Source organism: Mytilus galloprovincialis, chromosome 2 (assembly GCF_965363235.1).
Source record: "Mytilus galloprovincialis chromosome 2, xbMytGall1.hap1.1, whole genome shotgun sequence".
Lineage (NCBI taxonomy): Eukaryota > Metazoa > Mollusca > Bivalvia > Mytilida > Mytilidae > Mytilus > Mytilus galloprovincialis.
The window spans coordinates 88660567-88687650 of NC_134839.1; the positions used below are offsets into that span (position 1 = coordinate 88660567).

General features: G+C 31.3%; 1 protein-coding gene across 2 annotated transcripts; it reads right to left on the reverse strand.

The window, feature by feature from the left end:
* Positions 1–304: 304 nt before the first annotated feature.
* LOC143064769 (serine/threonine-protein kinase 17B-like) lies at positions 305–27084 on the reverse strand. 2 transcript variants are annotated; one of them, XM_076237852.1, is made up of 7 exons: positions 26864–27084; positions 7963–8175; positions 6936–7074; positions 5645–5771; positions 5265–5313; positions 1567–1746; positions 305–893 (listed from the first exon to the last, which is right to left on the reverse strand). In XM_076237852.1, exons 2-7 carry the CDS (start codon positions 8049–8051, stop codon positions 449–451), a joined length of 1029 nt encoding a protein of 342 aa, XP_076093967.1. In that variant the 5' UTR covers positions 8052–8175; positions 26864–27084; the 3' UTR covers positions 305–448. The 2 variants fall into 2 exon arrangements, with proteins under 2 accessions (XP_076093967.1, XP_076093966.1); XM_076237851.1 differs by having other exon boundaries at positions 26581–27058.

The following is a 27084-nucleotide window of genomic DNA, read 5'->3' on the forward strand; positions in this document are numbered from 1 at the left end:
GTATCTTCATAATTTCATTAAATTAATGCTAAAGTAAAAAGATAAATCTATTTTTGTCTTGGTATTACATCATACATGGTATTTCATATTTTTGTATCTGATCTTTGTAACTATGAGACAGAATTTTGTTTGCAGATCGGTCAAATATTGTTATTTATTTTATATGTGTTACACCTGAAACATTTTGTTTATTTTTTCAAGAACCTAGCATCTTGTCAATTTTTAAAATCTTCAAAAACATGATTAGTAACTATAGTTCAAAATGCAAATATTTATCTGCATCTAGTTTTTGTGAGATAATAAAGCAATTTTCTTTCATTGAAAATTACATTGAAGTAGAACACTAAAAATAATTTTAAAATTAGGTATACATTGTATTAAATATGATATGTTTGACAGATATGTGGTAAGTCTTTGGGTTAGTTTTAGGGTCTATAATTGTCCAGAATTACACTACAGCTTGCGTAGATAAATTACTGTTGACATCATCCATCTTGTAACTGTCCTTCATACATTCATTCTCAGAACATGTCATGTTTTCAGTACCTTTTGTCTTCTCACATTCATCAAGAATATTTGAATTAGAATTGCACTTTAATATTTTACTTGGGATGCTATCCTCACTATCAATGTTTTCTGGTTCTTCTAAAACTATATTTAAGTCTTTATGTTCACTTGGTAAACTGTCACTGGATTCTGAACAGTTTTGGACAATTTCAACAGGTATTTCTTTTTCAGCAATAACATCAGACTTTTCCTCTTGTTCATCACATCTTCCAATCATGTTTTCTTCACTGTTTTTACAAGTTTCACTATCACCTAGCAATGTTTCAGGGGAGATAACTCCACTAATCCAAGGATGCTCTAAACACTGTCTGGTATTCATTCTTTTTCTAAAAAAAGTAAATATATGTTGTCAAAAAATTCCAGTTAGTAACTTACATAAAAATTTGAAGCGCAGGATATAATTCAGAACAGTTGATGTGTCATTCATTTAATTTGTCAAGACAGTCTTTCTTTTTTTTTAAATATTTTTAATGTAGTATGCATTTTTAACCCCAAATATGTAGTTTGTAGAGAGGATGCGTATTTTACACATATATATATAGATGATTTTCCTTTATCTTTTTATATTAATATTGGTTTTTTTTAATTATTATTAGTTGTATAATGTTCAAGATGTTTTTTATTTTATTGATTTATCTGTTAAAAAATATCAATTAATGATCTTTCCTTCTTCAATGAATACATAAGTACTGGTGTGGCATCCTGCATGAAATTAAAATGTAGTTTTTCTGATTTTGACAGAATTTTCAACAAGGAGAACCACCATGTTTACACTTTCATCCAGGTATAAAGCAAAGAAAGATAACTTGTATTCGCAATGTTTTTCAGCTGGAAATATAAAAGAGGTATTCCATTCACAGTAAACCGGGACTCATGGTCAGCTGTCTGAAGTGTGAATCTCAGTAAACCAAGATTTGTTGGCAAAAGGATTAAGATTCTAGAGATTTATGATGACTACAAAAATTAACCTCAAATATATCTTCTACACAAACCACTTACTTTGGAGTTTTAATTAACAGTTTACATATAAAATCCTGAGATGCAGAGCTGAGATGAGAAAAGAGGTTTTCTGGGAATTCTAAATTAACTTGAGATATATTAAGGAAAGTCTTTTGTTGGTTGTCGTCAGCAAACGGTGAATGGGCTGTTAACATTACATAGGCTAAAACACCTAAACTCCTGAAAAATAATAAACCAATGGATTAATGTATACAGGAGGCATGCAGTTTTTAAGATTAATTTATATGAAATACATAAAACATATCATAACTAGTGACTTTTCCAATCATTTTTAGTATCATATTAATATCTTGTACACAATCTTGTAGGTATGCAAATGTTGAATACATTCATGTGTACTTTTTATATTGCCCTATTATGTATAATTTACCTTAAGGGCAACTCTTCGTATTTAGAACAATCTGCTTAATTTTGGCAGAAATGGAAAGTAGTTTAATTTGACATTCTGAACATTTTTACTAAAACATGTGATAACTAGATTATTTAAATTCATTTAATCTGCTGTATCTGCCCTTTAACAATCTCCAGCTATGGAGCTCCACTTGTGTTTGATATTACAGCTTTTAGTATTGATTTTGATAACAGTAAATTAAAAGCAAACTTAAATACTATTGTTATATACATATGCACATTTATGGATCTACAATCTGTTAATATCTATATTTTGGCATGGCACAAGGTCATGTTTTTTCTCTGACTGATTATGATCTCTTTACACTAAATCCATTGGATGTTGGATTGTGTAATAATTGATAATTTCTTATTAGATGCATGATTTTTTATTATTATTTGGTATTGGCTATGAACTATCTGTCAGTCACTTGAGTACTGGTCCAAGTACACAGTTATCGTCCTTTGATTTTCGTTGTCCACAATTATGGTCCCTAGTGTGGACAGTGTGTTACTTGCCAGTTCTTTTTATACCCTTTCCAAATTTATTTTTTCATGTTTTATACATCAAAAAGCTAATAGGGGGATGAAATTACACTAAAAAAGTTTGGGTCATGAATTGAAAGTCAAGTAGTGATTTTGTCAAGCTAAAAAAGGTTAACTAGAGGCTCTAAAGAGCCTGTGTCGCTCACCTTGGTCTTGTGCATATTAAATAATGGACACGAATAAATTCATGACATAATTGTGTTTTGGTGATAGTGATGTGTTTGTAGATCTTACTTTACTGAACATTCTTGTTGCTACAATTATCTCTGTCTATAATGAACTTGGCCCAGTAATTACAGTGGAAAATATATTCTACAAATTTACAAAAATTTATGAAAAATGTTAAAAATTAACTATAAAGGGCAATAACTCCTTAAGGGGTCAATTGACTATTTTGGTCATGAAAACTTATTTGTAGATCTTATTTTGCTGAACGTTATTGCTGTATACAGTTTATCTCTATCTATAATAATATTCAAGATAATAACAAAAAACGGCAAAATTTCCTTAAAATTACCAATTCAGGACAGTAACCTAACAACGGGTTGTCCGATCCATGTGAAAACATCAGGGCAGATAGATCTTGACCTGATAAACAATTAAACCCTGTCAGATTTTCTCTTAATGCTTCGGTTTTTGAGTTATAAGCCAAAAACTGCATTTTACCCCTATGTTCTATTATTAGCCGTGGCAGCCATTTTGGTTGATTGGCCAGGTCACACCACACATTTTTTAAACAAATTACCCCAATGATGATTGTGGCAAAGTTTAGTTTAATTTGGCCCAGTAGTTTCAGAGAAGAAGATTTTTGTAAAAGATTACTAAGATTTACGAAAAAATGGTTAAAAATTGACTATAAAGGGCAATAACTCCTTCAGGGGTCAACTGACCATTTTGGTCATGCTGACTTATTTGTAAATCTTACTTTGCTGAACATTATTGCTGTGTACAGTTTATCTCTATCTATAATAATATTCAAGATAATAACCAAAAACAGCAAAATTTCCTTAAAATTACCAATTCAGGGGCAGCAGCCCAACAACAGGTTGTCCGATTCATCTGAAAATTTCAGGACAGATAGATCTTGACCTGATAAACACTTTTACCGCATGTCAGATTTGCTCTAAATGCTTTGGTTTTTGAGTTATAAGCCAAAAACTGCATTTTACCCCATTGTTCTATTTTTAGCCATGGCGACCATCTTGGTTGGTTGGCCGGGTCATGCCACACATTTTTTAAACTAGATATCCCAAAGATGATTGTGGCCAAGTTTGGATTAATTTGGCCCAGTAGTTTCAGAGGAGAAGATTTTTGTAAAAGATTACTAAGATTTACGAAAAATGGTTAAAAATTGACTATAAAGGTCAATAACTCCTAAAGGGGTCAACTGACCATTTTGGTCATGTTGACTTATTTGTAAATCTTACTTTGCTGGACATTATTTCTGTTTACAGTTTATCTCTATCTATAATAATATTCAAGATAATAGCCAAAAACAGCAAAAATTCCCTAAAATTACCAGTTCAGGGGCAGCAACCCAATAACATGTTGTCGGATTCATCTGAAAATTTGAGGGCAGATAGATCTTGACCTGATAAACAATTTTACCCCATGTCAGATTTGCTCTAAATGCTTTGGTTTTTGAGTTATAAGCCAAAAACTGCATTTTACCCCTATGTTCTATTTTTAGCCATGGCGGCCATCTTGGTTGGTTGGCTGGGTCACGCCACACATTTTTTAAACTAGATACCCCAATGATGATTGTGGCCAAGTTTGGTTTAATTTGGCCCAGTAGTTTCAGAGGAGAAGATTTTTGTAAAAGTTAACGACGACGGACGACGACGGACGCCGGACGCCAAGTGATGGGAAAAGCTCACTTGGCCCTCCGGGCCAGGTGAGCTAAAAATAAGCATTTCGGAAGCTGTAAAAAGATTTCAAGACCCCCTTAACATAAAATTGTCCATATTTTGAGTTAGAGCTGATGAAGTTTTCTATAATTTTGATTTAATTTGTTCCAAAAGTAGTACAACACACTGTAAAAATATCATTCCGAAAGCGAAAGTGGAATTTTTTTATATTTTCATTTATTGTCTAAAGAAAATGCACTACGAAGTAACTGTGGTCTCGGACCTACTCTCGGATCTGTACTTAGTGTCTTTTGTTATTGGGAGTACAAAAACCCGCCCACATCCACTCTGTGTTTGTTAGATAAATTTCTATTTGTATCAATCTGATGAGTTAAGCCTTTCTCAATTGATTTTTACATTTCATTCTTATGTTGTACTGTTACATCACTGCCTCAAGCAAGGGGATGATTGGGATCCCGCTAACATGTGCAACCCCGCCACATTCTGTATATATGTGTCTGTCCAAATCATGAGCCTGTAATTCAGTGATTGTCATTTGTTGCTGTACAACATATTTGTTTCTGTTCAATTTTTTTGGTACTTAAATTATGCCATAAGTTTTCTTATCTGAATGGTTTTACATTTTGTCATTCTTGGTCCTTTTATAGCTGACTATGTGATATGGGCTTTGTTCATTGTTGAAGGTTGTAAGGGGTTATAGTGGTTAATTTCTATGACTTTTGGTCCAATATGAAGAGTTGTCTCATTGGCAATCATACCACATCTATTTTTTTTTATATTGAGTTGATGTATAAAACCACCATATATGAAATGAAATCAAATCAAATCAAAGAATATAGACCATTATAATATACTGTACTTCTCTTGACTTACCACATATCTGTATGGAGACCAAGAGGTTCATAATCTAGAACTTCAGGTGCTAAAATATATAGAGAGAATTTAATACAGTGTCTTCTAGATTTATTGACATATATAATTAATAATAAGAAAGCAGCTATTCTCAAAATTACGTCTCAATATATGTTATTGTTTACTGTGTGATTTCAAATATTTTCATTTGTAGAAAACTATTTTAAAAACAAAAAAAAGGTAGAGTTGATATGCCTGATTTTAAATGCGATTAAAGGTGTTGTTGTATTAAAATCTCAAGACTTGTATTCAATGGTAGTACATAAGCTGAAAAATAGGCCAAAAGCTGGATGAATGACAGATAATTTGATTTTCTTAGTCTATTATTTGATCATTCTTACCAACATAGTCAACTGTTCCTATAATATCCCTGATATCTTCTCCTGTGTTCACGAGACAAGCAAATCCCAAATCACATAATTTTATATCACCCTTCGGAAAGGGATGCGTCAGTAATATATTTTGTGGCTGAAAAAAACCCAAAGCAAACATATAAGTACACATTTCATATGACTCCGCTCCTCATACATAAGTGTAAACAAACTTAACTTCTCTACCCTTTACACAGGTATATCTCATTCTTTATTCTGAAAGATTGAAATAATAGTTATCAACAAATATCTTGATGTGCCCAGGCCAATAGTTGTATTTCTGGGGTTTTTAAACAATAAACAATGACAATTATACAATATCATGTTGAGCAAATGTTAACAATATCTATTGGATTCTTTGCTAGTAATAGTTTGTAACTTGAAAATATAATTATTCTGATTTTGTGTTCTTCCAATGATTTAATGTATCTGGTACAAGATTGTTCTGACATCTGAAAGCCTCTTTTTTTTTTAGGACTGGCTGGGCCCATATGAAATCAGAGGGCAGTCCATTTTGAAAATCTTAGACAAATTACAAACCAGAAATTGTAATAGATTCATTTTTAAGTACCCATTAAACTTCTCAAAATAAATCATAAATTGTTTGATTTTCATTTCATTCCAAGAATATGCAACTTTTCTTCTCCTACTGACCCCCTGTAGAACAAAGAAAGCTTTGTGTCCCCCCTCCCCCAAACTTTTGATTTGTTCTTTCACTATGAGCTAGTTGTCATGTAACTGCATTATTTCATTCTGTGCAACAACAGACAATGATAGACACGGACCCACATGATAATTAAAGCTTATTTGGCCCTTTGAGCCAGGTGAGCTTAAATAAAAGATGTCAGATGTTTGAGCAATCTCAGACTAAGATGTTGTGTGCTTGACATCTCTTGAAGAAATAATTTAAAAACAGTTTAAAGGAATTTTTGATTTAGCAGTGAAGTGTGAGCTTTTGGGCCTTGATGCCGGTTTTGCTGTGAGTTTAAGATAAACAACAGTGACAAAAATGCTGTTGCTAAGCTTCTAGTTTTGTCAAGAGCATGAAGCCATTTTGTATCAGGAATTTATTCACAATATAATCTTTTAAAGAACATGTAAAAACCAAAGACATACAAAATCACTTAAACAAATTTCATCCAATTCAGCCTAATCCCCATATGGTTGGTAACAATAAATACTTTATGAATGTAAAACCAAGTTTGTACTAATTAAATTAATCATTTAAAATCTCTTTCAACCAAATGTATTTGACCAATACCTTAATATCTAAATGTACTATGTTTCTTTGATGAAGATAGTCAAGTCCTTCTAAGATCTGTTTCATAATCTTGACAACATCTCTTTCTTCAAACGATTCTTCTGTAACACATTCATGAAACAGTTCTCCGCCAGAGCAGCTGAAATAAGCATCAAACTTAATGAAGCATGAAATAAGACTAAGTCATGCATTAAATTAAATGTAAATATAATGAGGTATAATACAATAACTACCTACTTAATGTCCATTTTAATTACAGCTGAAGTAAATAATTGGTTTAAGGAATTATGATAAAAGTGCTAAAAACATTCTTCCTTGTTTCTTATGTTTCATAAAGTTCAGAGGTCATACGGATCACCAAGTTAAAAGAAAGTTACAAGATATTTATGTATATATATAGTTAGGGGAGGGGGTATAAAGCAATATCTAATGATCTAATTACAGTGTTGAATCCATAACCTTATGGCAAAAGTAAATTGAAGAATTGCTTAGTTTATGATTATATTAACCATATTTAATCCTTAATGTCAGTTAAAGTATTTTTTTTAGTTGTACTGAATATTTTCCTGTATATTTATCATAAATCATCAAAATTCATATAAAAATAAGTCATGACAATAAAACTTTTCAATTTTATTTCCCTATCCCAGAAAAAAACCTGTTTACTGCTAAACATGGTAATTTTAAATAATACATTGTATAACTGATTAAGATGACTCAGTGAAGAAATTTAATGCATAAAAGTTACAACAGCTGTGAATTCTTTTACGTTGTCTCATAAACTGTCACATGTGGTTTCCTTGATAAAATTGTAGTATTCATGTACTTTATCAAAAGATAAATTATTTCAACTTTGATCCACCCCTAAATAATAATTTCCTTATTTTTGGCCTTTGTAATCTGGTTTCAAATTCAACTGTATATCAAAGTAGTATATATGGTACATACGAAATATCTTTTTAATAATAACATTTTGAACTCCCATCCTGTTTTATGTAATTAATTACAACTTCCTTCCGACACTTACTATTCTGTAATTAAAATAAGTTCTGTCGGTGTTTCAAACACCTCCAATAACTGTACCAGTCTTGGATGTGATATGGCATTTTCTAACATCACAACTTCCCGTAGTATTTCCTCTCGACATGTTTTGCCACGTCGACGTTTCTTAATGTACTTTGCAGCAACTGTTTGTTTTGTTTCTATGTGTACTAGTTTTCTCACTACAGCAAATTTTCCTCTGAAAAAAAAAGGGATTTTTTATTCTAAATTATTCAAACAAAATACAGCATACAAAAATAACTTTTTCAGCTTCAAAAGAGCAAAACATAGAATATCCATACAAAAATACAGTAGCGCACATGCTGAAAAGTTCTCGCCTGTTTACTGACCATCAATTTTATGTTTAAGTCTATTGGATAAAGGTTTTACTACAAGTATCACATAAACTTAACATATTTTAAGGTCCTTAAAAATTAAGGTCAAGGTCAGATAAATCCTGGCACACAGACATGTACACGTTACAATTATTCCATATACCAAGTATTAAATGGCAAGTATGTTGCATGACCTTTTGCTTATGATATATGAAATACAGATCAAAACACAGAAACTTAACATTGACAAATGAACCATGAAAATTAGGTCAAGGTAGGTTGATACCTGCCAGACTGAAATGTACCTCTTACAATCAATCCATACACCACATACAATTTACCTACTGCTTATACATGTTATATCATCTGAGAAATGAATCCAATCGAATAACTTTAACCTTGATTACAGATTTATATGAGGTCAAGGTCAGGTGAACCCTGTCTAACCGACATGGAGATGTTACAAGATACCTATGTTCCAATGGACATGAAGATGATGCAAGATACCCATGTACCCAACCTAGTTATTCTATTTCACATAATAAGTGAGAAATTCAAATGACATCACTTTTTTTTTCAAGCAGTCAGTTAACCGTGAAAATGAGGTCAAGGACAATGGACATATGTCAGACAGAATCTTCATAACATAAGGTATCTGCATACAAGATATGAAGCATTGAGATCTTCTACCTTCCTAAAGTTTTATACAAATAGTTAATGCCTGCAGATGGTAATACACAACAGGCTAGACAAAAACTTCCTCTGTGTGTACAATAATTTCATTCTTCATGACTGCAAGAACACAATTGCCATCTCAAATCATTTTTGACATGACAGAAACAAGTACATGCAATATGTTTATATAATATACTACAATCTGAAATTTTTCCAGTACAAGTTGTTAGAAGCTTTTTGTATTTCCCTCACTGGTAACTTAATAGTCATTATTGCTTAAATGCATATAGTTTACAAGTTTATGTAACTCCTTCCCCTCTATAGTTCTAATTCTGCAAGATGTTATAAATGTGTGCTTATTGTAACAGCCTTGTTTTATTTTTAATCACTTCACACTACAACCAGCTCAACCTCACATCTCTTCCCTTTTAACTTTCCTTTGCCTTCCATTCATTGATTAACTATGTAACATGCGTCAATTAAAGGAGTTTTCAGTCACTGTATTAAACAGTCTGACTCATAATTATATAATTGAAATGCAACCTCATGCAGGTATCTTCTTAAAAGGTTATAAGTTTGTATTACATGTTTACCTTTTTCTTACATTTAAAGCACACTGTATGAAATTCAAAGGCTTCCTTTCATTATATTAGTTTAGTTTAAGATGATTTTTTTTTACAAGATAAGTACTGATGCATGTGACGTGCCAGTATTATACAAAGAATAATACATGTATTATACATGTATTCTCCTAAAGAACTATCTTAAGATGTCCTATAATAAGATCAGTATAGAAATGAAGGAGGAAGATAATTGAATTCTATCTTTGCTTTTTCCTTCCATCTATGTGCTCTGGTGTAGAAAGTAATTACAAGGTATTCAATAAATGTCACTTCCTTATAAGTACAAACATCTGTATTTGGCAGTTTTATAGAAATCAATACATGCCGATAAAAATACACATATACAGGAAGAGTTTGCATTCAAATTCATTCCTGAGATCTTTAAAAGAAGTGTCCTTGAACATCTGATATAGGTGTGCATCTCATAGGTAACAACAGTCAGGTTCTATTTCAATAATATATTTTTTTATGTTCAAAAGGATGTTATTGCATTCACCCTTTTTTTAAATCCATCCAAAAAGTAGAACTTCGTTTTGTTAATTTAACAAATGTGTGCATTACTTAATATATCTGTCATGTCTGTATAAGTTAAAGTTGAAAGACTTCTTTTATTTATTCACAAAAAAAAATCTATAAAACAACAGCAGGATACTGCCGAGTTATAAAACTTCAAGGTGGATGCTTTTTTTCAAACATATAAACATGTAACTTGCATAATTATTCAGGTAAAGAAAGTTAAAATGTCAAAAGCAGATTATACCCTCTTAAAAACACTCATATAAAAGACACAAGGACAGTACCTATAGAATCATGACCTATGACCTTACCAATAGTCCTGTACTAAATGTAGTGGTCTTAATTACAACCTCATATTACTGCTGTTACATACATTTTACTTTGAACTGTGAGTTAACAGAAACACTATATATCATATCCTTAGGGTCTTGTGGTTTCCACAGGTTCTATTTGACAAAAGGTCAGCAAAGTTTGATAAATATCTAAGGCTCATATAAATTTACTAGTTGTCAATCAAGAGAATTTTGTTACAAATTGTAAAAGGAATTATAAGGTACAGATTCAACATAAAAGGATTGATTGATTGTTGTATTCATGAATACTGATATACAGGACAGAAACACAATACTAGTAAACATTAATGCATCTAGGTATGTTCTGCAAAGAGGGGTCAATGAGATGAAGGGAGGAAATATTATCAGCCACTTGTAAAAGAAGATATATTGCCTCAGGTACACAGAAAAAAAATAAATCATATAAAAAAAATTATTCACCTAAAAAATACCTTGAAATCTCCATGGCTATTGAAATTATAAATGCATATATATGTAAGATTGAGTAAAATTAATATAATATAATAATAAGGGAGAATGGAAACGAAAAATTACACAATTTTTTTGTTTATAAAGGGGGATAACTCATGAACAGTATAACTTATGCCACCAAATTTCAAACTTGATCTGTATTATGTGGGAATAAGCATTATTCATAAGTTTCATAACATTTGGTTGAAGCAAACTAAAGTTAGAAAAACAAAACAAAAATGATGCTATTTTTATGCTTATAAAGGGACATAGGTCATAAACAGTAAAGTGACAATACCTAATTTAGAACTTGATCTATATTATGTGGTAATAAGCATTGTAAACAAGTTTCATAACATTTGGTTGAGGCAATTACTTAAGTTCTAGAGAAAGGAAACTTTTGGAGGTAATTTACGTACAATTCAAAAAGGAAGTAAAATTTAACATTTAACATAACAAGCTGCAACTAAAACTGAGTGTAATTATGAATGAAGTACAGGTGAACGATGAATCAGCAATGTGCATGACTGAGGGTGGAGACATATTAACATGACAAATTCTAAACAAGATCAGGGCATGAACTTTGTGTCACAACTTTTTACTTTTAAGTATGATTAAAGTCATCTAAAACAAAAACATCACAATAAATCTGAACTGAAACAGGTGTATTTACTTGTGCATTATAGATATATGTTATAGATATGTTTTACATATGTTTTACATATGGTGACAACTGAGACACTATGGATTGTGTCATCTGAAATCAAATCAGAAACGAATAAACATACAATGACAAAATATAAAATACTTTATATCTCATCTGATTAATTTGTCTTAAAGCTTGACAAGAGGGTCAAGAAGCTGGCTTGTTTTCAAGCATTTACAGTCAACCATTGGTGATCACATGAAACAATGTGTCCATAACTTATCAAGACAGTTAAATTGAGCACTCATGATCAGACTGTACTCCTCAAAAAATGAAATAGATTTATTGGTTTAACAGGTTTTTCTGCTGCTGTTAGAATGAGTATATATATTTACTATATAAAATTGAGCTTTAAATAAGCTTTCAGTAACGACAAGAGCTCTTGGATTGGTACTTTTTGTCTGTTGTATCTATGTTATTTGTTCTTGTATCAACCATGAAAGTCCAACTAATTTGTAATACTGTTTTTTCCTTTTGTTGTGCTGTTACAACATTGCCTACGGGAAGGGGATTGAAACTGAGGATTGAAAGTCCAATAAACTTGTTAAACCCCAGAACATTGTAAATCTGTCTGTCCGAATCAGTAACTTATTACACCAGTATCCCTTAGCTGCAGTTGGTTGCTGTCAGACACAAGTTTTATAATACAAACTTGGCAGACAAAATAGCAGCCCTGAAAGCCTATTACATTTCCCTTTTCCATTAAACATGTACAGTATTTTACATTCCCCTTTTGGTAACTACTCCCCCTATTTGACTCATTAAATATCGAAGTACAGATCCTCAATAACCTGAAACATATATAAAATACAGAATGATTGATTGCACTTTGATTAATGTCCAGTGGCAAATATTTCATGCAATACAATAGATGTAATAGAATATATAGACAAATGTTTGTGTTAAACAAATATTGATTATGATACTGAAGGTTCAAGTAAAATTATAAAAAGATTTTAATTCGAAATTTTGTACTTGATTAATTTAAAACACACTAAGAACTTAGGATTCTTATAGAAAGAACTGTGGAGGGCAGTTTTTGTCATATTGTCAAATAAATTCTATCAAATTCAATGCTAACAATTCTTCTAATGACATCTCCAAAAATATTCCTCACCCATTATGTGTCTTCTTTATTAAGCCACAAATGTCAAGTACTCAGATCCACATTTAAATTATGCAGCATACCAGTGGCAGATTTAGGGGAAACATTTGGTTGATTACATAGGGAATCGCGGAGGCATGACTGAAGCGGGTACCCTCTTAGGCAATCAATGGGCCTCCTTGTACAAAAAAATTCTGGATCCGCCACTGCATACACATCTTCCCTTCTAAATATATTTGTACTTTTGATGCCAATAAATTTGTAATAACATCTTTTAAAGAAATTTGAAAACACCCAACAAAATTAAATGATTACAATGAAAATGCAAATTTTTGCTCTAGTTAAAAATCTTTAAGATTATACATCAAAACAACATAAAAGATCTAATCTGTACCCCAAGGTCACATTAAAACTGGACATATATCTTCATTTCCATATTCAGCAAATAAACAGCCTATTAAATGAAATTCTTTCTTCCATAAAAATACTAAAACTTTCAGAGTATTCTTAATATGACATAAAACATTTTAATTATCACATAAACCTGCTCGTTTTAATTATCTAGATCATTATCCCTGGTCTTTTAAATCACTCATGATAAACCCTTCTTTGGCCTCTAGCATTCAATATACAAATTATGTTATTTTTATGAGCTATTTTCTACCCATCTTTTACCATATAATAATGCAATAATTTCTTTTAAAAATCATTTAAGTAATTTAGACCCAGCACAATCAGTAACTTCCCTCTAATATAGGTATGTGCCAAAATAAATTACATACTGAGCTTCAAAAACTATCAGATTACTAAATCTCCTGTATCATCATTTCTAAATTTCATTATGTAACAGTGTGGACTAAAAATTACAGATAATTGGTCTATTGCAGTTAATATGAGGTTAATACATGGTCTATTACTTCTCCACCTTTGTTTCTCACTAATGTATGGTCTATTGCAGTATGATATGAGCCTAATACATGGTCTGTTACTTCTCAACCTTTGTTTCTCACTAATGTATGGTCTATTGCAGTATGATATGAGCCTTAATACATGGTCTGTTACTTCTCAACCTTTGTTTCTCACTAATGTATGGTCTATTGCAGTATGATATGAGCCTAATACAAGGTCTATTACTTCTCAACCTTTGTTTCTCACTAATGTATGGTCTATTGCAGTATGATATGAGCCTAATACAAGGTCACTAATGTATGGTCTATTGCAGTATGATATGAGCCTAATACAAGGTCTATTACTTCTCAACCTTTGTTTCTCACTCATGTATGGTCTATTGCAGTATGATATGAGCCTAATACAAGGTCTATTACTTCTCAACCTTTGTTTCTCACTCATGTATGGTCTATTGCAGTATGATATGAGCCTAATACAAGGTCTATTACTTCTCAACCTTTGTTTCTCACTCATGTATGGTCTATTGCAGTATGATATGAGCCCAATACATGGTCTATTACTTCTCAACCTTTGTTTCTCACTTATGTATGGTCTATTCCAGTATGATATGAGCCTAATACATGGTCTATTGCAGTGTGATATGAGCCTAATACATGGTCTATTACTTCTCAACCTTTGTTTCTCACTCATGTATGGTCTATTGCAGTATGATATGAGCCTAATACATGGTCTATTACTTCTCAACCTTTGTTTCTCACTCATGTATGGTCTATTGCAGTATGATATGAGCCTAATACATGGTCTGTTACTTCTCAACCTTTGTTTCTCACTCATGTATGGTCTATTGCAGTATGATATGAGCCTAATACATGGTCTATTACTTCTCAACCTTTGTTCCTCACTCATGTATGGTCTATTGCAGTATGATATGAGCCCAATACATGGTCTATTACTTCTCCACCTTTGTTTCTCACTCATGTATGGTCTATTGCAGTATGATATGAGCTTAATACATGGTCTATTACTTCTCAACCTTTGTTTCTCACTCATGTATGGTCTATTGCAGTATGATATGAGCCTAATACATGGTCTATTACTTCTCAACCTTTGTTTCTCACTAATGTATGGTCTATTGCAGTATGATATGAGCCTAATACATGGTCTGTTACTTCTCAACATTTGTTTCTCACTAATGTATGGTCTATTGCAGTATGATATGAGCCTAATACATCCATGTCTATTGCAGTATGATATGAGCCTAATACATGGTCTATTGCAGTATGATATGAGCCTAATAATGGTCTATTACTTCTCAACCTTTGTTTCTCACTCATGTATGGTATATTGCAGTATGATATGAGCCTAATACATGGTCTATTACTTCTCAACCTTTGTTTCTCACTCATGTATGGTCTATTGCAGTATGATATGAGCCCAATACATGGTCTATTACTTCTCAACCTTTGTTTCTCACTCATGTATGGTATATTGCAGTATGATATGAGCCTAATACAAGGTCTATTACTTCTCCATCTTTGTTTCTCACTCATGTATGGTCTATTGCAGAATAATATGAGCCTAATACATGGTCTATTACTTCTCCATCTTTGTTTCTCACTCACGTATGGTCTATTGCAGTATGCTATGAGCCTAATACATGGTCTATTACTTCTCAACCTTTGTTTCTCACTCATGTATGGTCTATTGCAGAATGATATGAGCCTAATACATGGTCTATTACTTCTCCATCTTTGTTTCTCACTAATGTATGGTCTATTGCAGTATGATATGAGCCTAATACATGGTCTATTACTTCTCAACCTTTGTTTCTCACTCATGTATGGTCTATTGCAGTATGATATGAGCCTAATACATGGTCTATTGCAGTGTGATATGAGCCTAATACATGGTCTATTACTTCTCCACCTTTGTTTCTCACTCATGTATGGTCTATTGCAGTATGATATGAGCTTAATACATGGTCTATTACTTCTCAACCTTTGTTTCTCACTCATGTATGGTCTATTGCAGTATAATATGAGCCTAATACATGGTTTGTTACTTCTCAACCTTTGTTTCTCACTCATGTATGTAAATACTGCTACATGTATTAGGTGTTAGCTAAACATTGAAGGAGAAGTTTAAAATGAATAAAGATTACAAGAAAGAAGTTAAGTTTGAATATAAGTTGAATTTAATGTAAGATGTACGTCTAGGTCTCAATGAGACAGAACCTAATGACAAAAATATCCAAAGGATTCTAGATGGCAACATACAGTCTTCAGCAACAGTCGTGTTTATATAATTATATATATTAGCCTCTAAATTGTGAACAACTACAAGTAAATTAGTCCCTTCTTTTCTCATCTTAAGGATGCACTTAAGTGAGGTTAGGTGAAAATTAATAAATCAAGAATTTAAAATTTATACTTTAAGCTGGTAGAGCATTCTTTAAGGATAAAAATAAGCTAAAAATACTGATAGGTCATGGACCTCCTTTTCGAGGTATTTGAGATTTAATATGGCGGGAAAAGGCTGACTCAGACTTTTACCTTATGTTTGCACTGGTATTATTGGGGTCTCAAAACAAAAGAAAGAAAATTAAGAATCTTCTAAAATTTTGGTAAATGACCCCACATGAGCTATTAAGTCTTATATGAAAAAAATAAATGGGTGTTATGGGGCAAAATATTTTACCTTGTATTGTATGGCAAAACACCAAGGAGTCTGAAAATTTGACACAAAATCCAAAACCTCACCTAAGTACATCCTTAAGAACAAATAAGATTTAGTACATTGGCAGATCCAGGCTCCCCGTCATGGGAATTTTTGTTGTTGATTATATAGGGAATCACTGAAGCATGACTTGAGCCCCTTTTTAGGTCAGTTAAAGCACAAAACTCAGTTAAGAAGGTTAAGCTACCTGTAATGCAATTGAAAAATTGATTCCATTTTGTAATATTACAGTACAGTATATATATTGAGCAAAAGTATCAAAATTCTACGCTCCAAAATTTTACCATTAGTTTGTGTGAAAACAAACAAAATCTGATCTCCTAATTGAGGGTATTTGATTGTATTATACATGTACATACAATGAACTGTGATCGAAGTTTCCATCATTATGAATGAAAGAGGTTGGCACATATTATCAGGATACACTGTACAATAAATCTTATTGATAATCCTCATCACTGTTATGATATTTATGATCAGTTATTTGAGCTTATGTATGAACCATGTGGTTCTTTGATGTTATTTACACACTGACTTTGGTTTTCTTAGATAATAGTATTTAACCATGTTAACAGGAGGAGATATATGATAATCAAAAATCAACATCTCAGTAGCCATTCTTTTATCAAGTTACTTTCTGGATTTTTCAATAATACATCACAATATAATACATGTGTTTTAATAAAAGACAATATAATACAGAGGCAGATTTAGACATGTTAGAGGCCAAGGGGGGCCTGTCCCCCTCCCCCTTTTCTCTTATGTAGAAAAAATTTGGTTGATTATATAGGGTATCACTAAAGCATGACTGGAGCCCTATTAAAATTTCTGGATCCGCCACGTCAATAGAAAGAAAAAAAGTTATTTGCTATTGTAGGACAGTACATAGCAGTCATGAGATTTCTTCAAATTCAGGAATTTCCCATATTATTTTTAGTTCCATTATATTGAAGAACACCTACTTATATCACCATATTAAAGAAGACAAACATAAAAGATTTACTGACTTTATTGGCCCTCCAATTAAACAACTTGTTTTATGACAAATTTAAAAGTCAAATTGTGCCAATATTTCTTTATTGTAATGTTTGATTAGGTTATAATATTGGCACATGTTTTATTTGTTAAACATCAAATCATGTTGAACATATAGATAGCACAATTACAGTCATTAAAGTTATAAACATGATAATAGTTTTAATCTTGTTACAACTCATCAAATGTGGGTGTTTAAAAATCATTTAATTTCAAGCATACATATTATATGTGATACTTTAGTGCTTGTACTACAGAAGGTCTCCAAGTGGGCTAGGTAGATAGAAGTCGCATTGACAATCATACAACATCTCATTGTTTTTCATTTATATGCAATTAAGTTAAAACTCCAATCATGGGCAAACTAAGTTACATGTACCATCAAGAAACTGTTTGTACAAGATGGGACGGATGTATAGACCACCAACAATTTTAATATACCCTCAATATTTTTCAGGAAAAAGAACCAGTACTAGTGAGCTATAACAGGAATAGAAGTATGGATATATAATATTTCAAAAATGCATAAACAATTATGTCATATAGTAAACATAAAAAAATCACCAGACTTTAGTCTCCTAGCTTGGTACAGGGACATCAGAAATATGACATGGTTAGTATAGTTTGACTACTTTTAAATTTGGAAGCACAAACAAGCATGGTGGATCATGATATTCAAATCACAAACAAATGGCACAAAACACATTTATGCAAATATTTTGGCATTTGTTGTCTTTTTGTAACATATAAAATGGAGAAAGGTCAAGGTAGATGTAGCACTTAAACCATATGCAGATTATTCGCTTTTCTCTGGTTTTCAAAACCTTATTCATAAAGAAGCATATACACTCTCCTGCAACTTGTATATCTGATTCCTATAAAAATAATGATAAGTAAAACAAACACGCACCTATTTCCTTCCACCTATTTCCTTCGGAAGCTCACTAGGTAGCACCTGCCTCTAATCAATAAAACATGTAATAATACAAAGTTTAACTACTGCCAAGTGTAAATGAATTATATTTTTTTAGTTTGAAGGGCTTTTCTGTATTTACCTTCATCAGGAATGCTCAACCTGAACATTTTTAAGGGCCAGGGATACAGAAATACACTGGAACTTTGAGAGCTATTATGACCAAAAGGGAGTTCTTTTCTCTAGTTAACATCTTACGACTACAATATCAAACAAAGGTACAGTGTATCAAATCCTGCTTAAAATCCTTCCTGTACAAATTCCAAGAATGGTAATAAATGATTCAATATTATAATATTTCCGACTCTAAATGTATATCATTCTTTTTATGTCTCCAACCTATTTTTACTTTTATTTAAACCTCAAAGATCCAATATATAATTTGTTTTCTTTATAGCCAGAACTATGACAAGTAAAATATTCAGATAAGATATTAAAATCCCTCCTCACTTTACATAACTGTGTCTAGTCTTGAGTCAGTCAAGCTGATCACAAACTTGTTAAAAAACCTTCTTAGTAATCAGGGCCATAATTGTCACCAGAGGCCTATCCACATCATCAATGAACAATTTGTATAACATTCACTTGATAATTTACCTACTTTAAAAATGACTTGGTAGGGTTGTTTTGAATTAAGTTAAGGAAATAGACCTAAAATCTTTTATTAAATAATAACTCATTTTAATTACTCCTTCAACTAATTTTTACTGCACTCTCAGCTTAAGCTTATAGACCCCTTGAAATCAATCAAGCTTGATATTGGTGTTTTTGTGTACTTTGTGCACCAAAGAAAGTACATAAATAATGATAATTTAGAAAAAATATATATCCTTTTCCAATGTTAACATAATGCACAAATTGTATTTGAAAGATATTATACAAATATATGCAAGTCTACATATATATTATATAGGTAACAGGAACAAAACAATTTAATATTTGTATTATTGCTGTTTACATTTTTAAACAAATATTGAAATGGAGGCATGGGCTTAATTACTTGATTTTTAAATTAAATAAAGCAGAAAATAAATTAAAGTGCATCTCTATTAATACACATTTTGTCAATACATGTATACAAAAATCAAGCTTTCTGTAATTTTAAACCAATACAGCAGTTTAATTATTCAGTTATAAAATTATAAAAACACCAGATATCTTTTCCTTCAATAAGCAATATGGCAAGGGTGCCACTAATGGAGCAGGAACTCCTTATTCTATTTCCTTCCTTTTTTGAAGTTTCAAGTAGATTGGACTTCAGCTAAATCAAAAACTACCTTGACCAAAAACTTAGATCTGAAGCGGGACAGACGAACAAACCGACGGACAGACTGACAAATGAACAGACACACAGACAGAAAAACATAATGCCCCTCAACAATTTTTATTTACATTGTTTTTAGATATAATTTAGTACCCAAATACTCCAAAAATCCATTTCCCAACTCTTTCTTATCCTTGAAATAAAAACTGCAGCTTTAAGACAGAAGCCCAAAGCAAATGATTATTAGTACCAAAAGTTTAACTAGTTTTTTAAATAATAGAAAGGGCCCATTGTAACTGTAATATGTAACGATGATCAAGGTCATCTTGATATATATATATAATGTAAGCACTAACCAATTTCTTATCATAGTTTAACATTATATACATTGTATGATATAATCTACAAACAGTTTGGTCAGAAACTGAATGGCTATCAGATACATGCAACTCTTGTTTTGAAATTCTACTAATATACTGATTAGGAGAGAAAAAAAGCGATGGAAATCCTGTGTATTGTCACAATATCTGTAGTGTAAATATGCCAGGGTTTCTTATCAATGAGGGGGTAAACAACAAACAATTTGACCTGTTCTAACAACATGAAAGTAAACTTTGTAGTAATGAATCTTTTGATGACGCCACTATTATCTTCAACAGCTTAAATACTATTTCAATAAATAGAAATTTAATAATTTCTTTGACAAGGAATGTATGTCCACTCACAACGGTCAAGTGTTGTATTGAGATAAATTGGATGAAATTAACATGCTCAAAATCAATTTCAAATAAGTTTAAGATATATAATCTAGTAGTCAACAAAATTAAACATTTAGATTTTAATTAAAGTTAACAAAAAGTAGTAATGTTAGAGGCAGATCACCCACTAGTTTTAGAAAAGGTAGTATGCTTTCTGTCTCACTAACACATACCCCAAAATTCCATTCAGTCATAGAAGAATACATTTCTATATTTTGGAAATTGGGTTTTTTCTATATGATATATGTCTATCCAAACAAGCAAAAGGATTGAGATGCCTTATTAATTTATAAGAGATGCAAAGGATTCCAAAGGGACATTCAAACTCATAATTCGAAAAATAAACTGACAACACCATGGCTAAAAAGAGAAGTCACTTCTCCCTATGATTCTGAAGAACATCGAGATCGGTTTGAACTATTCTGTATCATATGCTTTAAAAATATTATAATGAGTAATCTTTCATTTATTGGAACCTAGTTAAAAAAAATTCTACTTTACAGTGGGCATCTGATCTATTGCAACAGCTCAAGGGGGGAAAGTTTACTTAACACAATGTTTTAAATATTTAAAAAGAATTTGGACCCCATAGTGTGAATATACATAGAATATTATATATCTTTATTATGTTATAAGTCATTATATCAATAACAGGAAGAAAATAAACATGTACTTATCTTAACAAAGACATGTATCTCTAGGCTAGATATTTCTAGTTGCTTGTCTCTTTTCTTTTAAAAAACAAAACTAAAACTTGTCTTTCGTTTAAATATCATTTTCAAGAATAACCTGGGTGTATGTATTTCTTACATACATACATGTATGTTTATATGTAATTGGCTTACATGGGCATTTCTATTCTACAAAGTGATTATGAAAATTGATTGTTAAAGATATGCAGGAGATAATATATAAATAGTTTGAATGAATTTGCAGGTTTCTCTATATAGCAACTTTCATACAATCAAGCTTGCTTTATGGTACAGGATTTTCTTGCTGTGATGAAGACCCGTTGGTGACTTCTGCTATTCGATCAGGTTGTTGTCTTTCTGACACATTCCAATGATTCCATATTACCATTCTCAATTTACCATCACAGAAAACAGTCCCATTCTCAAGAATAATTAAAGGACAAAAGGTGAAATTATCCATATTTTTCATTGGCTAAATAAAATATCACTTAAGCTATATATAGTCATGACAGTAGCATGAACCCATTGAAGTGGAAACATTTTCTGCTATTCCATCAGTGAACAATGTTAATTATTGATGAAAAGCATTGATGACTATGCCTAAAACTACTAAACAATTTACCAAAAGGAGGAAGTCAATTAAATTACAGACAACTATTCCCTGATAAATATTGATTTTATTTGAATCAATTCATCAAAATTATCTTAGATCATCATGATTCACACCAAAATATTTTCTGATGAACAAATTACATAACAATCATCAACTTGTGTGGTTACGACCTAGGTTATCCCTTTAGGGCACTGTCATTCTTTCATTTCTTTTTGTGATTAATAAAACAAAGAATTTCAAGTAGCAGCAAAAATTAATAACAAAAAGCCGGGTCAAGTATTAATTTATGCCTTTTTAACATGTCTGACCTTGAAGTTATTTCATTTTATACAGGAAGAAGTAGTTCTTATCTTTTGAAACTTATAAACTAAAAAATACTACTGCACTTGTATGGCATTTAAAATAAGTTACAGCTCCCCTTCTAATTATTATTTCTCAGCCTGTATATAAGAAATTAAATACAGTATTTTATTATTGAGGCAAGCACTCCAATATTGTATTTTTAAGTTTTTAAGGTTTCACTAAATGATTTCCTGTGTCCTGGACTCTTTGAAAGTCCGTCTGGACTCATTATTTTCAAAACGGAGCACACAAAATAATTTTATGGAAAAATCATAAAAAAAAAAAAATGTTTATGGCAGTTCATACCTCTACCTTGGCATGGAGCCTGTTGGGACTCTCCATGGCCAAAAAGATGAGTCCCTGAACTTGCCTTCATTTCTTCTTTATGAGAACTCTCTTTTGCATATAATTATTCAAAGTTCTATTTTCCTACATAATGAAACTGATCAATATATTTGTGTGTCATTTATGAAAGATGAGAAATTTCCCCTTTGTTAATGATTTCATTAGAAATAAACTGACAATTTTCAGGTCTATGAACATGATAAAACATTTTACATACTATAGTGACTCACCATTCTAATTCATTACTAATTGTATAATAATCTGTTTGTTAACAGCTTTGTGCTAATTTACATTATTCGATTATTGGTTTGCATTTCTGAGATATGTCTAGCAAGGATCCTAGACTATTGTGAAAGTTCATACAAAATGTACATATTTGTCATTACATATTTGTCATTTGTAAGGAAAATGCTGAAAATCTGTGCCACTCAAATTGGTATATTTACAAATGTACATGTAAAGTCATGTATACACAAATTTGTTCCTTATGTAGTCTGCACAGTTAGCCACTCGTCCCAAAACGTTACAGTGTGGGCTTCTTTATAGTTTATAAGGAAGAAAAATGTCTTAAATTTTTTTTAAAGTAAAATTTCTGTTTTATCAGTTTGTGGAAATTATAATGGCAGATTTATAGCAATATATCTATTAGCTCAAACATACATGTTGTACATGTAGCCCTCATATTTAATGGTATTAAAAAAATGGTACAGATGACTTCAACCTTTATATCCTACATTGAATATAAAGAAGAAGATGTGGTATAATTGCCAATGAGACAACTCTCCACAAAAGACCAAATGACAGTCTTTTTTTTTTCATCAGCAAAATATGTGCAACAGGACAGAAATGTTATAATTCAATTAATATACTTATCCAATCAATGAATCATAGAATTTCATTAAAATTTGTCAGATGAGCCTGGACTTGTCATTTTTGTTAGAACAATGTCCGGTCAACAAAAAATATGAGTCCTCAGTTCTGACATAATTGATATAAGTATCATCAAAGCTTATTCGCTCATTTTTTAAGTCTTCTTGTCTTTATAAAATTAACTAAATTAGATTTAGATGACTATATATTTTATTTCATTTATATTAATTTCTAGACAAGTTACATATTGTAGGTGTAATCGAATCTTACAGGGTTATCTAAGGCGAGCCCATGAGTCCTTTCTTTCAAAATTCCCTTACTATATACACAAAATTGTATGTACAAAAACAACTACACTCATCTTCATATAAAGAAACAAACTATCAAACAAAATATTTTGGGGAAAATCTCAAATACAATGATATTATACATGTTGTACATCAAGTAATGGCAGTAGTTATAACAACTCTTGATGTTACGGGTGACAGATTTTCATGGTAATTATAGACCTTGTAATATGTTAAAATATGTCCCTCCAGCTAATTTACCAACTGATTACTGATCAAATCTAGAATCGCACATTCCATATATATTTCAAATTAAAGGAAAAATATTAATAATAGTAGTCTTTATCATGTTTATGGTCAATATTGTTTTCCAATAATTTAAACATGTACATGTACATGTACTTACTAAGAACAGAATACAGATACATGATGATGTACATACATCACTATTACATTATGGTACATATGTATTACTGTGTATAGTGTATGAAAATACACTATAAAACTGTAAGATCATTTACATGCAGATAAACTCAGTCCACAAGAAACTCCCAAATTCCCATATCAATTACTACTTTTGTAGGAACTTATTGTTAGCCAGAACCTGAGAAGACTAGGAACAAGACAAAGAATCTGTTTGAAGGTTATACAAAAACATTACTGAAATAATCATAAAAATTAAAACTTGTCTCATGTCTCTAAATAGTCTTAATGTCTAAGGCATTATAAAGTTCTGTATTGAATTCAATGTACTGTCCAATTCAAAGTCTCTGTTTAATACATTGTATTACTAATGTATAACGTGTATCATGCTGTAAATTAATATTAATTATATATATATAGTTTAGGTTAAACTAAGATGGTAAACAATTCATTCAACAATGGCCAATACAAATAGACATGTATTTGTAATGACATAAAGTTTTAGTGTATACTGTTAATCCTTTAACAGTTTTATTACACCATGATCACAATAAATTGCAAGTATTTGGTCAATTATCATCTACAGGTGAATCAACAGAGAAATGTTGTGTATTACCAAACTTCAAGCCATGGCTTGAAGAAATAGAAATTTAAATGGTATTTAGAATCGAGAAAGAGTTCTATTATCCCATGGAATCTGCAAGTACATTTAGCAGTTGAACAAGTACATGTATCACGCTTCAAAGGTCACTATTTTTTTTAGACGTTGTATAAACATGGTTAATGAAAAAAAGATAGAAAATTAAACGACCAATCAGAGTTAAATTCAATGAGACAGATTAATGCAGGGGTCTTATAAAGAATTTTCTAAGGTGAGTCCAGGCCAGGGACTAGTGTTTTTTGGCCATGGTGAGTCCAACAGTTGCTTGATTCTGAATCCTTGAGAAGGTCAGAACCCTGCAGTCACCAAGCTTGATCAGTCTGATTTCAGCGTAATAAATGTAGCTAGCTATAGGGAATGTGAAATTAAAGGATAGATAGAGTAAACCAGATGTTCAACTTGTTGAGAAGCCCCTCCATAACGTCTGTGTTTTAGCGCTATGTGTTATAGCGCTATAACTTTTAGACACAACCCAACCATAACATGGTTAGTATACATGTACATAGTACAAGAAGATAAGGAAATTAAGAAAAAATCACATACAGAATTCATCTAATTATTGTTTTAATTAATATTGCCCTAAACATTGATGTGATAATCTATTGGTAGACATGTAAGGGGTTAAAGGGGGACAATTTTAAAAGTCTAAATACTGTACATGTACATGTACATATTATGATATATCTTTTTTGTTTTATATAGATTAGACCTTGGTTTTCCCATTTGAATGGTTTTACATTACTGATTTTTGGGGCCCTTTATGTAGCTTGCTGTTCGGTGTGAGCCAAGGCTCTGTGTTGAAGGCCGTACCTTGACCTATAAATAATGGTTTACTTTTATAATTTGTTATTTGGATGGAGAGTTGTCTCATTGGCACTCATACCACATCTTCCTATATCTATGTACATGTGTATGAATACAATGTATTTTGGGGGAGAGGATAAAACATCAACATCTACAATATTCATATAAAACATGTATAATGAATTATGCAAGAAAATAAATGTTTTGACGTAATCAAATAATATACTGGTAACTGAATTTTTCAAGAAGCATGAGCTGTCAAATCTAATTTTAAAATGCATATGCACCAATTAAACACAAATTTTCATATTTAATTTAAAAACATAATATACTAAAACAAATATCTAATTAAATTACAAAAAGTCAGAATTAAAACAATTAATAATTCATGGGCTAGTAATATTAGAATATACAATGTACATTTGTATTTTACATTAAGCATCAACTTGTTACCCATTGAGACGAAATTCAAAGACTACGCACAGTTGGTTCCCTATGGTCATAAGAACTAATATAAACATAAATACATGTATATTATTACTATAAAACAGCTGTGTGCAGTTGGATTTTTATAGGTATGTTTGATTTCATGCTAAAGGTTTAAAATATGTACTTCATATGTATAAATATAATTTTGTGTGGACGTATCACTCAAAGAATTTGAAAGAAGGTTATTCTTGCTGACTTCTTGTTTCACATTTTAATCTGGACTATCTTTTCTTTTTAGACTTTTAAATGAATGGGCCACAGAACATGACAAACACTTGCACACCCATCTTACCTAAATGTCAAATTTAAAGGTTGCCAAAATAAACCTGATTCAAATGAGCTGAAATATTAACTTGCAAGTCACAATAATCATTACAAATTATATTCTAAAACCAGCGATTATTATTTTGACAAACTTGAACCAAGGAACTGTTTATAGGGAAGTGTACATGTTATCTTTTTATTCCGCTTATATATTTTATTTTTCTATTGAATTTGTAGCTACATGTATTGCCCTTTAAATAACTATCACTTTAAATGAAGTGAATCTAGCTGTTAATGATTGTAGTGTTCATGTATGTAAATAGTACATAGTAATTGGGAAAGAAGTGGATAACATTTATCTATGCTGTAAACCTACCTTCCTATATCCTCAACAACAGTATAATCATCACTGAGACAATGTGTTTTAATGTTAGTATTAGGTTGGTATTTCTCTTTCCCTGGTGGACTAAACCCTGAAACACTATTATGGTAATGATGGTTATACCCATTCAACATCATTGTTCTAAAGTTTTTATTTTCTATTTAGCTTCAAAAGTTATATCACATAATGTAAGCAATACGTTTACACTCCAGGTGGCTTTTTCTTTTGTGCCTTCACAGTGTGTAGTGTGAAATTTAAATATTTGAAATACACAAACCAAAAATAGCACTGAAATTCTTCACATTCCATTCATTTCATGGGCACTGAACAGCCGAACAATTTTATGTGTTGTTTACTTCCATGTTACAAAGATAAATAAGTAGTCAAGTGTTGCTTAAAAAATCACTGTTAATACTATCTGAGAACCACTTATAAACTTTATGCAGTCAAAGTTAAAGGTAACTGCTTCCAACGGAAATCAGGGCACTAGTCATTGTT